At 47.2% G+C, this 13138-nt stretch overlaps 1 protein-coding gene across 1 annotated transcript; it reads right to left on the bottom strand.

Moving 5' to 3' along the window:
- Positions 1-11250: 11250 nt before the first annotated feature.
- Positions 11251-12880, bottom strand: LOC144125313 (dynein light chain Tctex-type protein 2B-like). The gene is made up of 6 exons (XM_077658578.1): positions 12810-12880; positions 12557-12690; positions 12430-12499; positions 12017-12080; positions 11868-11932; positions 11251-11494 (listed from the first exon to the last, which is right to left on the bottom strand). Exons 1-5 carry the CDS (start codon positions 12851-12853, stop codon positions 11885-11887), a joined length of 360 nt encoding a protein of 119 aa, XP_077514704.1. The 5' UTR covers positions 12854-12880; the 3' UTR covers positions 11251-11494; positions 11868-11884.
- Between the last annotated feature and the right edge of the window lie 258 nt (positions 12881-13138).

Raw genomic sequence — 13138 nt, 5'->3', positions numbered from 1 at the left:
GCCCCCATCCACCCCTTCCACCCCATTTCAAGATCCTTATGGATCCCACATTACTACACATGCGCGCATGACGCATTATAAAGAGTGCCCACAACCCGGCCCACATTAAGAACATTCGGATTGACCAGCAGGAAAACGCGCCAGTTCTCATGTATATATATTTATTGCCCCAGGGCATCAATGATGGGTGAAGGTGTTTGGTTTATGGGGTTTAACGCCCTAAGGCGAATCAGGCTATGAGGGACGCCGTAGTGAAGGGCTCCAAAAATTTCGACCACCTGGGGTTCTTTAACGTGCAATGGCATCGCACAGTACACGGGCCTCTAGAATTTCGCCTCCATCGAAATTCGACCGCCGCGGCCGGGATCGAACCCGCGTCTTTCGGGCCAGCAGCCGAGCGCCGTAACCACTCAGCCACCGCGGCTTTTTTTTTTCTTTATTGCATGGAAGAACTTCAGTAGAAAGGAGGAAACTTCAATCAGACTAGTTCGCGTCTCAAGTTACCGGGCTGCTTAATATGAGCCCCCCATAGCCCTAACTCACCACTGCATCCCCATCAAAACATCAAAATTCAGGGAGGCACACACAAGCATCTAGGCACGGCAGCCAGCTTGGAGGTTCGTCGCGAGCAGCATATACACTCCTCACCAACGCACACTGTTCCCGAAACACAGATCTGGACGATCTTGGTGGCTCGGCATGTCTGTCCATGATACGGCTTTTCCAAAGACTGAATAGTCCCATCAACACAAACACGTCATAAGGCACAACAGAGTTTTTGTCAACAGGCAGAAATCTAATAGTGTATGGTGTAATTTCAATGTCCTTCTTAAGAGTTCGTTGTAGTATGTCCCAAAAGAACATGGCATCACGGCACAGGATGAAGCAATGATCAATTGTCTCAGGCACGTTACACAGACGACAATTCACATTCCAGGGTACAAACATCCCCTTGTCATTAAGAAATGTCTTGACAGGCAGCGTCGCTGTGTGTAGTTTGAAAAAGAACGTTTTAGCGGCTGCCTGAATGCACATCCGCCTAACACGCTTTAGAACACTGATGTCCAAAGACCCCAGATAAGGCTGCCGATACAATGGTGTAGGGAACAAAGACTCAGTGAGAGCCTGGGTCATCTGCTTTCTCGAGAGGCTATACAGGTAATCTAAAGAGAAGCGCACAGTGAGAAAATTGAAAGTGTCAGCAACCTCCTTAAGAAATCCCCATAAAGTCCCCTCACGAGCCTGCACAGTCGGTGCGAATAAGTAAGGCAAATGAAAACTAAGCCGCCTAATGAGCACAGCTACCAGAAACGGGTCGTTTGCCGGGTGGTCAGCCACCGCGGCGGCTTGGGGTGAAGGTGTAATGAATGATCTAAATGAATGGAAAAAGGTTAGCTGATTTGATGAAGTCCAGTAGAGAACGATGGTACGGTCCCTGCGTCCAGGCAATCTATGAAGAAGGGTTGCTTGGTGAAAGACCTGCTACCATCAGGTGCCGGATCCTTGTAGGCTTGAGAGCTGGGCAGTCCCACAGTAAGTGATGAATGTCGGCCTCAATGTCGTCGTGTTTACATACCGTACACCCTGGCCGAGAAAACAATTAGTTCTCCTGTATATCATACTGCAAATATCATGCAACGACACATGCCTGTGACTCTCGAGATGATGGCGATGATGATGATGCTAGCAGTGTATCCTCATGAGCCCGGGGAAGTCTGATATACCGCTACCAAATTAAATGTTGCCAGAATATCGATTAAATATTGTACATTACCCAGCAACCGAAGACAATTATTGCGCGAGAAAATAGGAATACCGGCAGCTAATAATTAATAATGATGATGCTGATGTTCCTGGGAGGCCAAGACCCTCCCCCGTTTCCGCCACCTCCCTCCAGGTGGCGATGGTAATGGTGTCGAAATCCTGGGAATTCCCCGATGACTCAGTGAACCCGCGGCATTTTGAAAGGAAGGGCTAGATTACGTCTTCCAACACTGTGCCAACTTAAAATCACACGGGTCAAAAGAACTGGTCTAGAGTAAGCAGCGTGAACGGCTCCTTCTGTCAAGAGCACCATGGCGCTCCGCCCCAAGCGATATCTTTTTCCGAGCCCCTCCCCCCCCCCCCCCCCCGGGAAAAAAAAACAACCACCTAAATACTCATACGCCTCAACAGAATTCTGGGTACCATTTCGTCAACCAGTCTGAGACAAGCTGGTTTAAGTCAATCACTTGTTTTACTTAAAAACTGAACTAATCAATGGTACGCCAGCATCCTCGACGTTTTTTACCCACGAGCACCGCGCGAGCATTCTGCGAAGCCGTTTAAGGTGAACGATGGGTCTCTGCAGAATAGTTAAAGGAAAGATAACGTGTAGTGCCTGGTCGTCCACAATGCAGGCCGCCAACCTAACTGATCCCATACGAGAAAAGAAAAAAAAGAGAATGATTAGATACATACGAACAAAAATCGCACACTAAAAACAGAAGCTAACAACAGCTTACCCCATTAAACGTCATATTAGAAGGTTTGAAACAGCGCCTCAGCAGCACAGCGCGAGCATGTAAACAGGTCAGTTCCCACATCTTCTTTAAAAAAAGAGGAAAAGGAATCAGCGGCCACATCACCATACATTCATTATAGTTTTGCATTTTTTCGCCGCTGCGACACCGCTATGCTGTGCGGGGTTTCGGCGTATTAAGCGAATTTCCGAGAAGGAACAAGGAACGGAAGGCCAAAGAGAGGTTATTCGAAAAGATAAAAAAAGCGAAATTATATTTGCATCTGCTTGCATTACAGAATGGGAATATACAGCATTAGCGTGATTCGAAAGGGGAAGTCACCGATCAAAAGCTTTGACGGTGTTATACAGGTTTTTCTGGCTTCGTGCTTCTTTATTAAAATCAGCAGGTGTCCTTGTTAGGAACCACCTCAATCACATTCTCTCGCCTGTGCCAACTACTCCAGTTTCTGTTAAGTCAGCTGGTAATGTACAGGAGGATCCCTTTATTCGACTGCAAGGCAAGAGCCATGACGTCAGTGCCGGCAACAAGCATGAACACGAAGCAGTCTTGGCTGGGGCCATCCGTGCCGCTACGAATTTATTGCGTGCCTGTTGGACTGAACTTATTTGCTTGCGGCATTAAACAAAGCTACCGCGGGTAAACGTGAGTTACGTGCTTTGCGCGCTCCCGCGAGTTTGAGCCGACCGGCGGGCAGCCGTGTGCTACGCCAGCGGGGCGAGGGCTCGGAGGGAGAGTGGCGTGCTGTGACAGTAACACTTCTTCCGGGAAAACCAGAGGGGTGCGTCTTCCTGTAGACTCGGGCTGAACGGACATTGCAGCGCAGCACCGAAAGCTAAGAGGGAACTGTGGCATCCGGTCGTCCAAACAGGGGAAACCGAACACCAAGCGTGATTGCATGAACACTGCGGTGATGCGCTGCAACTCCGCTTCGGAAGCGGCACTCGTCGGAGTAAGGCGTGAGAACTGCAAAAAGTCTCGACCTCAAAAGTTTCGACCTCACTGAATGACGACTTAACTCAACCTCAAACTCACGCGTGAGGCTGAGGTCTGATTTGCTGACCTCACTCACAAAATTTCGAGCCGTCGCCAACTTCACCTCACGAGGTGAGGTTGAGGTGAGGTCATTTTGAGGTTGAGGTCGAAACCTCATGAGGCTGCCCACCTCTGTATACAACGTTAAAATACAGTAGTTCCTCAGTGGGCCACGGTACGCGACGTCCTGTATTACTATTCCGCTCACCAATCATAAGAGTAAACGAGACCACCTTTTTAATGTTTACCAATATCAAAAAGCCGAGAGGGATCAAAATTCTTGAGTTTATAACTTCTTCCGGTGGTTAGCTTCTTTTTTTTAGGTAAGAAAAACTTCATCAATAGACTTTTTTTTTTTCGTGGAGGAATTCTGCGTGGGGGTCCTGAATGTGGGCGAAGCTTCAGTGCAGAGTTAAGTTGTATCCTACTATATAATGGCTTGTGAGGTTACAGCGAGGGCAGAGGAATGCGCGACCGGAAGATGGTTGCCGCGGGAGCTACCCGAGATGGTGGCTAGCGTGGAAGGAGGATGTTATGAAGAGGGCGGAGGAGTGCGCAACCTGAGGGTGGTTCCACGGCACAATGCAGGGCTTTATGGATAAACGAAAGCTATAAAAACTTTCGCTGACTCACGGGCTAAGCCCGTAAGCTTAGCTCTAAAAACTTTTTTGAAACATGCTTTGTGTTCTCGTCCACGTTGCAAATGTGTGCTTTAAGGTGGAGAAGATTACACGCTAAATCAACTATGTTTTCAAGGAAACAACAGACATAAGCATATTTCACAGCAATTTTTCCTGTCTTAATTATCTGCAGCTTGTTGATAGTTACAACGGTCCCTTTGTACTGATTTGTTTCCCACTTGATGAAGACAAGAGGCAGAGGTCACCATTTATTCGTACCACTTCTTTCACCGAGAAGTATGTATAAGAACTATTTACAAAATTGCCGGCAGCTGCCTATGCGATGAAGGAGCTGTATCAGGCGAAACGCTGCAATGCGCAGCAATTTTCACAAAACTTATACGCACTGTGTGCTGCACGCAGTAAAAGAGCAATCAGCGGTAGATTTTCCTCGATGTGTACGTATTAGCGTTGTGGATAGCAATAATTATAATCGCGCGGAGGTTTTAAATTAGAACCGATGACAGAGCTGCCAGCAGATGTTTCATATGCTCTGAAAAGGTTCCCGAATAAATAAAAACAGAAGATCACATAAAATTGACTCTTCATAACCCAGCTGCAAGATGCTACGGTACACCAGATGTTCCAAAAATGCCAACAAGACCATAGGTCATGTTTTAGCGCCTGTGCGCAAGGAAACGTCGACATGAATATTCCGATTACCTGCGATGATCAGCAACTCAAAACTGCTCATCTGTGGCGGCAGATATGAGCGAATACCTCGCATAACACGACTTATGACGTTTGAACATATGGTGTTTTGCTAAGCTAGTGGGCTCGTGTATCGCTGTCAAGACCGCATGGCGTAAAGTAGCAGGTTATAGCAACTTTTCTGAGCCGAAGCTTTCAGCATTTGCCTCTCATACATTCATTCTATCCATCTCTTCACTGGGGCCTCTCCAAAAGAAGTACTTGGTTTCGCTTGACAAGAACTAGTTCCGGTTCAACGAAGCTTATTCAAACCAGCGTTTAAAAATCGCTTGCTTGCTATTTTGCTTGGGGAAGGGAATTTAGGAGAAAAACACGGAAGTAGAGAGGTGCAGAAATAAATGAAGTAAAAACACTAAAAGGAAAAAAAAAGAAGTGGCAGTATTTAAACGTTGTTAAACAGATTATACGCGAGAAAGCATGCGTTTAGCCTGGTTGGCTCATGGTTTTGCTAAGCTGGGTCGTCGGCGCGTCTGGCGACGATGTTAGTTCGATAGTAGTATTAGTTGATGAAGACGACGACGCGCAATGCACAGCGCGAGACTGTGCTGCAGTTTAACACGAGGTGTGATCGGCTGCGGCGATAGCATGCTACTTTCGTGCACAGGCCAACGAAGCTGATCTGTTCGTGCCACCGCGGGCTCGAAACACAGTCGCGGCCATAATTATTTTATTTCTACAGATTGGCCAAGGTCATCCTCATTCAAAGTCTCGTTTATTTCGCGCCACTTCAGAGGCTTCACCGCACACCGTTATTTTCGAAGTTACGAAGCAAATAGTGCTCTCGCCCGCACGCTCACACACGCACACACGCACGCACACGCACACACGCGCACGCGCACACACACACACACACACACACACACACACACACACACACACACACACACACACACACACACACACACACACACACACACACACACACACACACACACACACACACACACACACACACACACACACACACACACACACACACACACACACACACACACACACACACACACACACACACACACACACACACACACACACACACACACACACACATTTAGATATCTCTTAACCGACATCACGACGCGCTGCGCCGTGATCTTAAGGTCACGTGACCTAAAATGTAACGGAAGGATGCGAGTATGATCCATTAAAGGCTATCGTCTTAAAAATGCGCTTTCGATTATACAGTATGATGTGGAAACCTGCGTTACCAGTATTGGTAGTACACTCTCTGTCGCAGCACCATATTTGACGCCTTCTGTGCTCCTCCGTGCGAAGGAAGACGTCAGCTGCCACCGCCAGGCCGAGTGTCCACGGCTCCGCTCGGGCATGGCCAATCTGGGCAGCATTTGCCACCGGCCGCCTCCCATCTACTTGAGAGCCTCCGATGAGTCAGCCAAAAGTCTGCTTTCATCATCAATTACTCACGTGTCCTGCTGTATAATGGGGCGATAAATATATTCTTTTCCGCACGGATTGCAAAAGGACTCCAGGTCAGCAACTATCCTACACCCACCAACTTATCTTCGGTACATTTGGTAATTTTTACATTTACTCCTTCCCATTGCGCCTTTGAGTCCGCCGTCATTTTCTCGTCCCGCGCCTGCGTGAATGGAAGGTGGTGCCCAGAGAGCAACCTACGAGGCAACCCGCACGCATGCACGCACGCACACACTGTTGGGAGGTATGATATTGGCCGACGGCGTCAAGTTGGTCATTCGTGTCGGCCGGCATAGGAACATGGACGTCATCTTCATCGCCATCAGCCAGGCACGTCGCTAGGTTCCTTCAGAGGATGACAACATAGTGTTGCAAAAGGAGCGGGGAAGGGAAGAGATGGGGGAAGGGGGGCGGTGATCGGAAGAGCACTGTCTTGAAACCTGCAATTGTGGAGGAGGGGGATATCGATTCTAGCAGAAAATTTCGTGTCAGCATTGTGAGTGAAGAATCACGAGCATGACTCTGGCAGGTGATGCCCAGAGAGCAACCTACGAGGCAGATGGACAACCGAGGTCACGTGACATGGCGGCCTCATCACAACCTTCCCACTGGATAGTGAGGAAACTGCCCGCTCCACAATAATAGCTGGACCTTGCAGACATGAACGCAACGCTTAAGCCCATGGTACTTACCCTTCGTGGTAGCGCAGTGGCTACGGCGTTCCGCGACTGTGTTGGGCAGGATGCACGGGCTAGTAACCCGGCCTCGGAGGCTGTTACCCAGGTTGGAGAATGGGTACGAAAACGCCCGTGTACTAAACGAGTACACGTAAAGGAACGCTTTCCGTAGAACTACACTACGGAAGTAGAGCATTCAATAATACTACTACAAAATACAACTAGTAATGCTCTAACTACAAAATAAAAAAGAATAATACTATACCTTTAAAATAAAAAATAATAGTGTAACTGAAACATAAAGTAAATAATGTGAAGTAAAATCTAAGTAGCAACTATAATGTTTAATTCAATAGTCAAGTTTGACGTGTTGTATCACGCGCTTCAAAGTTAGGGCGCGTTGATGTGCTTCTGAAGCTTCCGTTATGTATACACCTGGGGAAGTGCTATATGTGAGGAGTAAAGTGGGGGGTAGGCGGGATCTTTTGACTCTGGTGTGTTGTTCTATATCACTGTCATGGCGTATATTGTGTTCGCTTTCATTGTGACGAAGAGGGTATTTATTATTGTCGCGATAGCTACATTACGGTAGCATTTCGAGCCTTCAGCATGCATGGCAGCGCCGTGGCGGTGGCGCCGCCACACTGTGGTTGCGCCGCCACGCTGTCATGTGGTGCGGCGCAGCTGCCTGCAGCGCGGTGCCGTGGCTGATCACGTGACCAGCCACGTGGTGCGGAGCAGCTGCTGCCGCCGGCGAAACCGAGCTGCCACAGCTGTGCGCATGCACCGTGTCAAGTGGGACGAAGATGAAGAAGGAACGCCCAGCGAAACAGAGCGGTGAAAGACTGACTGCAATTCAACTGAACAAGTTCTACCCGGCCAGCTGTAGCTATCGCGTCACTCCAGGTTTAACCAGAGCTAAACCACCACCAATTTTTCTTTTTGTTACTTGACTCTACCCCTTTTGCTTTGACGATTTGCTTTGCCTGTATGATTCTGCCTTTCCTTCTATTTTTGTTTCTTATCTGCTGCAGTGTTATAAAAATGGAGCAACTATAGCGCAAGCATGCACCCTATTGTATCGTTTTTTTTTGATCACATGTCACTGTTTGTAAAATACCATCTACTGTAAGGCCATCAGAGCGCAATTTAAGTACATTTATAAATAAACTTTAAAAGCCTCACAGGACGTTTACGACTATATGTAACGCGAGATTCAGCTATAGCTGGTGTAGTGGTCAGGTGATGCATCCCGGCACTGGCCGGCGGATGTTCCAAACAGAGCCACCCGTAGTCTTATGCGACCCAGGCTGACCGTAATATAACGTGAGTGCGGTAATGACCGGTGGGTGCGTTAATAAGATCCACCCGGTGGGCGGATGTCATTAACGCACCCACCGGTTACGCCGACGACGCGCAAGCCAGGGACGGGCGCCTACCAGCTGTCGCTGTAATAATCAGGGGTTTTTTCGGCTTGTTTGCTTTGTCCCAGCAGCATAAATGAACCCATGCTTTAGGTTAGATTTAAACGGACGGACGGATGGATGGAGCCCTGTCGCAGCAACATTTATTTATTTACTTATTTATTCAAGGTCAGGCTTCAAAGACGAAACGGCTGTTGCAGCTTTGGTCCTGAGGTAGAGCTTTCGCTCTAAAAATGCGGCCTTTGAATTAGGGATGAGGTGCATCAACGAGTAACGCTATAAGATAATAAATGGTGAAGTGCAGTGACCTACAAACGGGCTGACGAAGCTCATTGCATGAAGAGTGCATAATGGTGAGATACAAAGGGGGTTTTAGAGTTTGTCGAACCAAAACAAGCAAATTGTGAGGTAGCGGTCTCGTGTATTAATTACCATGTAAAGAGCGCTTTTTTTATTTGTGAGCGACTAAGGGTGAGCAACCTTTCTAGCACAGAAAAAAAGATTTCAGCTAAAGAACGTATCTTTGACATACCATAGACACAATAAAGGCAATGACAATTCAGCGACGTAAAAGCACAGTGAGCAAGGTATTTAATGCCGCACAGGGCCAGAACAATAAGCAAATCTTCTGGACTGCAGGGGAATGTCCACCGGAGTAATTTCAGCTCTGGCAAAAAAAAAGGATATAAAGTATGCACATATCAGCGCAACCATAGGGCTGCTAAAGAATGCTATAGAGTCAAACTCGGATATATCGACCTCCAAGGAGATCGCGAAATAGTTCAATATATAGATAAGTTGATATATAAAAAATGGCAGCATACATAAGCTTATGTGCAACCTGGAAGCGTGCCGCTCGCTAGGCCTAACTTGCTTCACATCCAATCCGCAGCGGACGGTATTACGAATTAGCCCCTGGCCATCATAAGATATATATTCGTGTAAACACTGCACTACTAAAAGAATAACCGCTTATTGAAATTAAGGTACAGTTGGTTTCCGCGACGCCTTCGGCAAGGAAGAGAGAGAAGCACGCCACGCGAGGACCCCCGCTAGGCTTTAGTTAGGTTGGCTTCCCCGCATGACATAGACGTGGCAGGGAAACTCAATAGAAGAGGCCGAGAGCCTCCCTCAAGCACACCTCACGTTCACCTCTTCACACAGTTTCACAGCTCTAGCGTTGCCAACAGGCGCCCAAGGCCGCGCATCTGACCCGTTTCTGCGCGCGCGAGAGAGCTGATCGAAAAGCGCCATTAGGAAAAGCCCCACTTACAGAGGAGTGACGAATCGTTCGATATATCGAATGACTACTTATTGCGCGACTTTCCTCTACTTTTACACATGACTTTGAAAGGGTAACCTGTGTGTCCGGTATATCGAATAATTCGAAAGAGCGACATATCCGCGCTCGACTGTACAGCTTTTCTGGATGTAATAATAATAATAATTTACTTAGTATTCTTGGCGGGTGGCCCCGGCATGCATGATTAGCAAAATACAATACTGCCCATGCCCCGAAGGCTTGCTGACCCTGACCTGTACAGGATGATGAGATGTGGGGTATGGGGAGCGAGAGGAAGATGAAAGGCTTTTATATGACACTTGGTTGCCGGCCACAAGGCTATGGGGTGACCCGCCGCGGTGGCTCAGTGGTTAGGGCGCTCGGCTACTGATCCGGAGTTCCCGGGTTCGAACCCGACCGCGGCGGCTGCGTTTTGATGGAGGCGAAACGCTATAGCGCTCGTGTGCTGTACGATGTAAGTGCACGTTAAAGATCCCCAGATGGTCGAAATTATTCCGGAGCCCTCCACTACGGCACCTCTTTCTTACTTTCTTCTCTTAGTCCCTCCTTTATAATTCCTTCCCTTACGGCGCGGTTCAGGTGTCCAACGATATATGAGACAGATACTGCTGCGCCATTTCTTTTCCCCAAAAACCAATTATTATTAATAATTATTATTATGGGGTGAAATCGCGGCCGCGGCGGCCACATTTCAATCAAGGCGAAATTCAGAAACCCCAGTGTACTGTGCGATGTCAGCATATATTAAAGAACCCCCAAGTGGTCGGAATTAACCTGTAGCACGTGCCCCAGGACGGCGTTTCTTAGTACCCACGTGCAGCTCTAAAGCTGGGATGTTAAAGTCCACATACCTTACGCTTACCGGAATACATCAGACTAACACCGTTCCTGCTTCAAGCTGATCAATTCAGCTTCGCTCTACCATCTGCTAGCAGTTCTGGTTTGCTTAGCTGGTAGAGCGACTGGCACGGACAAGCGGTGGTCTCGGGTTCGATCACCCGGACTAGGAAGAATTTTTCTCCTGCGAAGCTTCGGAGAAAGCTGTATCTCCTTTGTGGCCGTATGGCTGCGCTCAGGTGGATGCTAATGAGTAATTACTACCTAACCTCACCTTGGGAGAGAGATTTCTAACGAAAAAGCAGCGACGGTTTAAACGACGTGTTACCAGAATAACGCGCCAGCTGCTTCTTGCACCAAGATGAAGCACGATACCTTAAAAATTAATATAAAAACACAAGCTGAGAAAGTCAGAGGGTGACCTTACGAGTTCTTCCCTGGTTCCGGAGCGAATATTTTAAACTGTGATAAAAAAAAACTGCACTTCAGACTATACGGACAAGACTGCCTGTAAAATATAATGTTACATTTAAGATCCTATATACGTACTACCAGATCTGTCGAAAAATCAGTCCTTGTGGCATGTAAGCTTTACGTATTTGAAGGTACTATCGGGGACAAAAATCATCAGGAAAATAGCTTTATTCTTGGCGGGGGTTTCAGACCAGACTTGTAGACGTGAAAGTTGGACTTGAGCTATCAAATGTGTGCAAGTGAAATCAGACGATTGTTGGTTCTCCAGCGGCGTATCTTGGGGATTTCTGTCCCCATTTGAAGCCATCTTGCCCACGCGCCGCTGCTAAGATGATTACTGTCACACTCGATGCAGTGAGGATCCAAGGGATGATTAGCTAGGAAACGTGCAGCGCTGGAAAAGGTAAAAGGAAAACTGCAGACAAGCCCAAAGTATATTTAATACAAAGAGTACTCTGAGTATGGGGTCACAGCTTAACCCACATAATTACTCCCTAATAAACGATTGCTCCCTTTATCAAGCCGCACAACAATATCGAATTATCCCAAAGAATCCTAACGTGTATACTGCCAAAAGCAGTTCTATTACACTCTTATTTAGGAAAAAAAAAACGCATAGACATATGTCTGACAATCCTCCGTACTTTACGATAGCGTTGGCGCATCATAAGCGCCGAATGTCAGCGGCATGGGTGAGTGGTGAGGTAAATTAAGCTACAAAAAAAAAAACGAGAGCACATTAGCGTGCACAGACGAATGAAGCTTACCGTTATTCTTCTGCAGGCTAATAGTAATAAGATGCAAGGACGACAGCCGCGCAGAACAGTGTGTCCTTTGCAACAGGGAAAAATAATATGACTTACACATATGCCATAGCGAAAATGAATGAGTATCGTCAATGAGAGAAGATACCTACGCCATTGAAGAACTCTGAAACACAGACGTCAGTATCGGAGTCCCAAAGGCAACGGCAAGCCATCCTGCAGAATTGAACGTATGAATTGATGAATTTTACCCGGGGTATGTGACAGTATAGCTTGCGCCATTTTTTTTAATGATATATACAATAAGCGTTGTTGGTCACGGGCTTTTCTTTTAAACTTCAACACCTAGGCTATTAGCCAAAGGAGAAAAGGGCCAAATTTGCATTTGCCTGTGTAATGCGAACGCACCTGGTTGTGGGAATTCCTTACAATCGACAAATTAAGCAAGGATGTTGAGGCTCCCATTACGTTCCGACCAGTTTAGCTCTGTGATGTCTCCATAAACCGCCTTTTCACTATATGGCCCTCTGCTAACACCTACTAACACATTACAATGGACGCTCACCTTGCACCTTCACCGCGTTGTTCACTGATGACCACCTGTACCACATACTTGTAACGTTCGAAGCTCAGGTCTGCAATGTGATAAATCTCATGATGCGCGACAAACCGCTTTTATTTATGAAACGTACCTTGAAGCTTCTCACATATTATTTGCGTCGTTTCTTTCGCCCATGCTGCTACCTGACCCTGGTCGTAAACTTTGTCGTCGAACTGGCTCGTCAAAACGTCTTTCACGCATTCCCTGGCTGCTTGGGCTGAAAACCTACATAAAACAGCGCCTGTTTTCATCCACCAGATCTTTCTGGCCTGGACAGAGATGTGGCAATATTATGGTAGCACACGCAGAGCCATAATCATAACAGGACTTCTTATTTAACTTACTTTTTGTCAGGTGCCAAGCGCAACTCGTACGTATTAGCAGCCATTTTAGTTTGGCCGCCGTTACCGCCGTTGTCATAACAACATTACACAAGTGACGTAGACGTATGACACCTGACCGCATGTAGAGGTATGAGAGGTTTCGGCGTGTTTGCCCGCGTCGCTTGTGGTTACAGTGTACACTGTATCGTGGTTCTAAAATCACCAAAACAAAAGAACCATTTCTCCTCTCTTGTGCTCTAAAAACTTTGCCAGTAAACTTTCAAGCACTCGAGCGCCATTAAACTCTGTCCGCTCATACAAGACATCAAACATTTACTGCTTCCTTACTG

Source organism: Amblyomma americanum, chromosome 3 (genome assembly GCF_052857255.1).
Source record: "Amblyomma americanum isolate KBUSLIRL-KWMA chromosome 3, ASM5285725v1, whole genome shotgun sequence".
NCBI lineage: Eukaryota > Metazoa > Arthropoda > Arachnida > Ixodida > Ixodidae > Amblyomma > Amblyomma americanum.
This window is presented reverse-complemented; position numbering and strand designations above follow the sequence as displayed.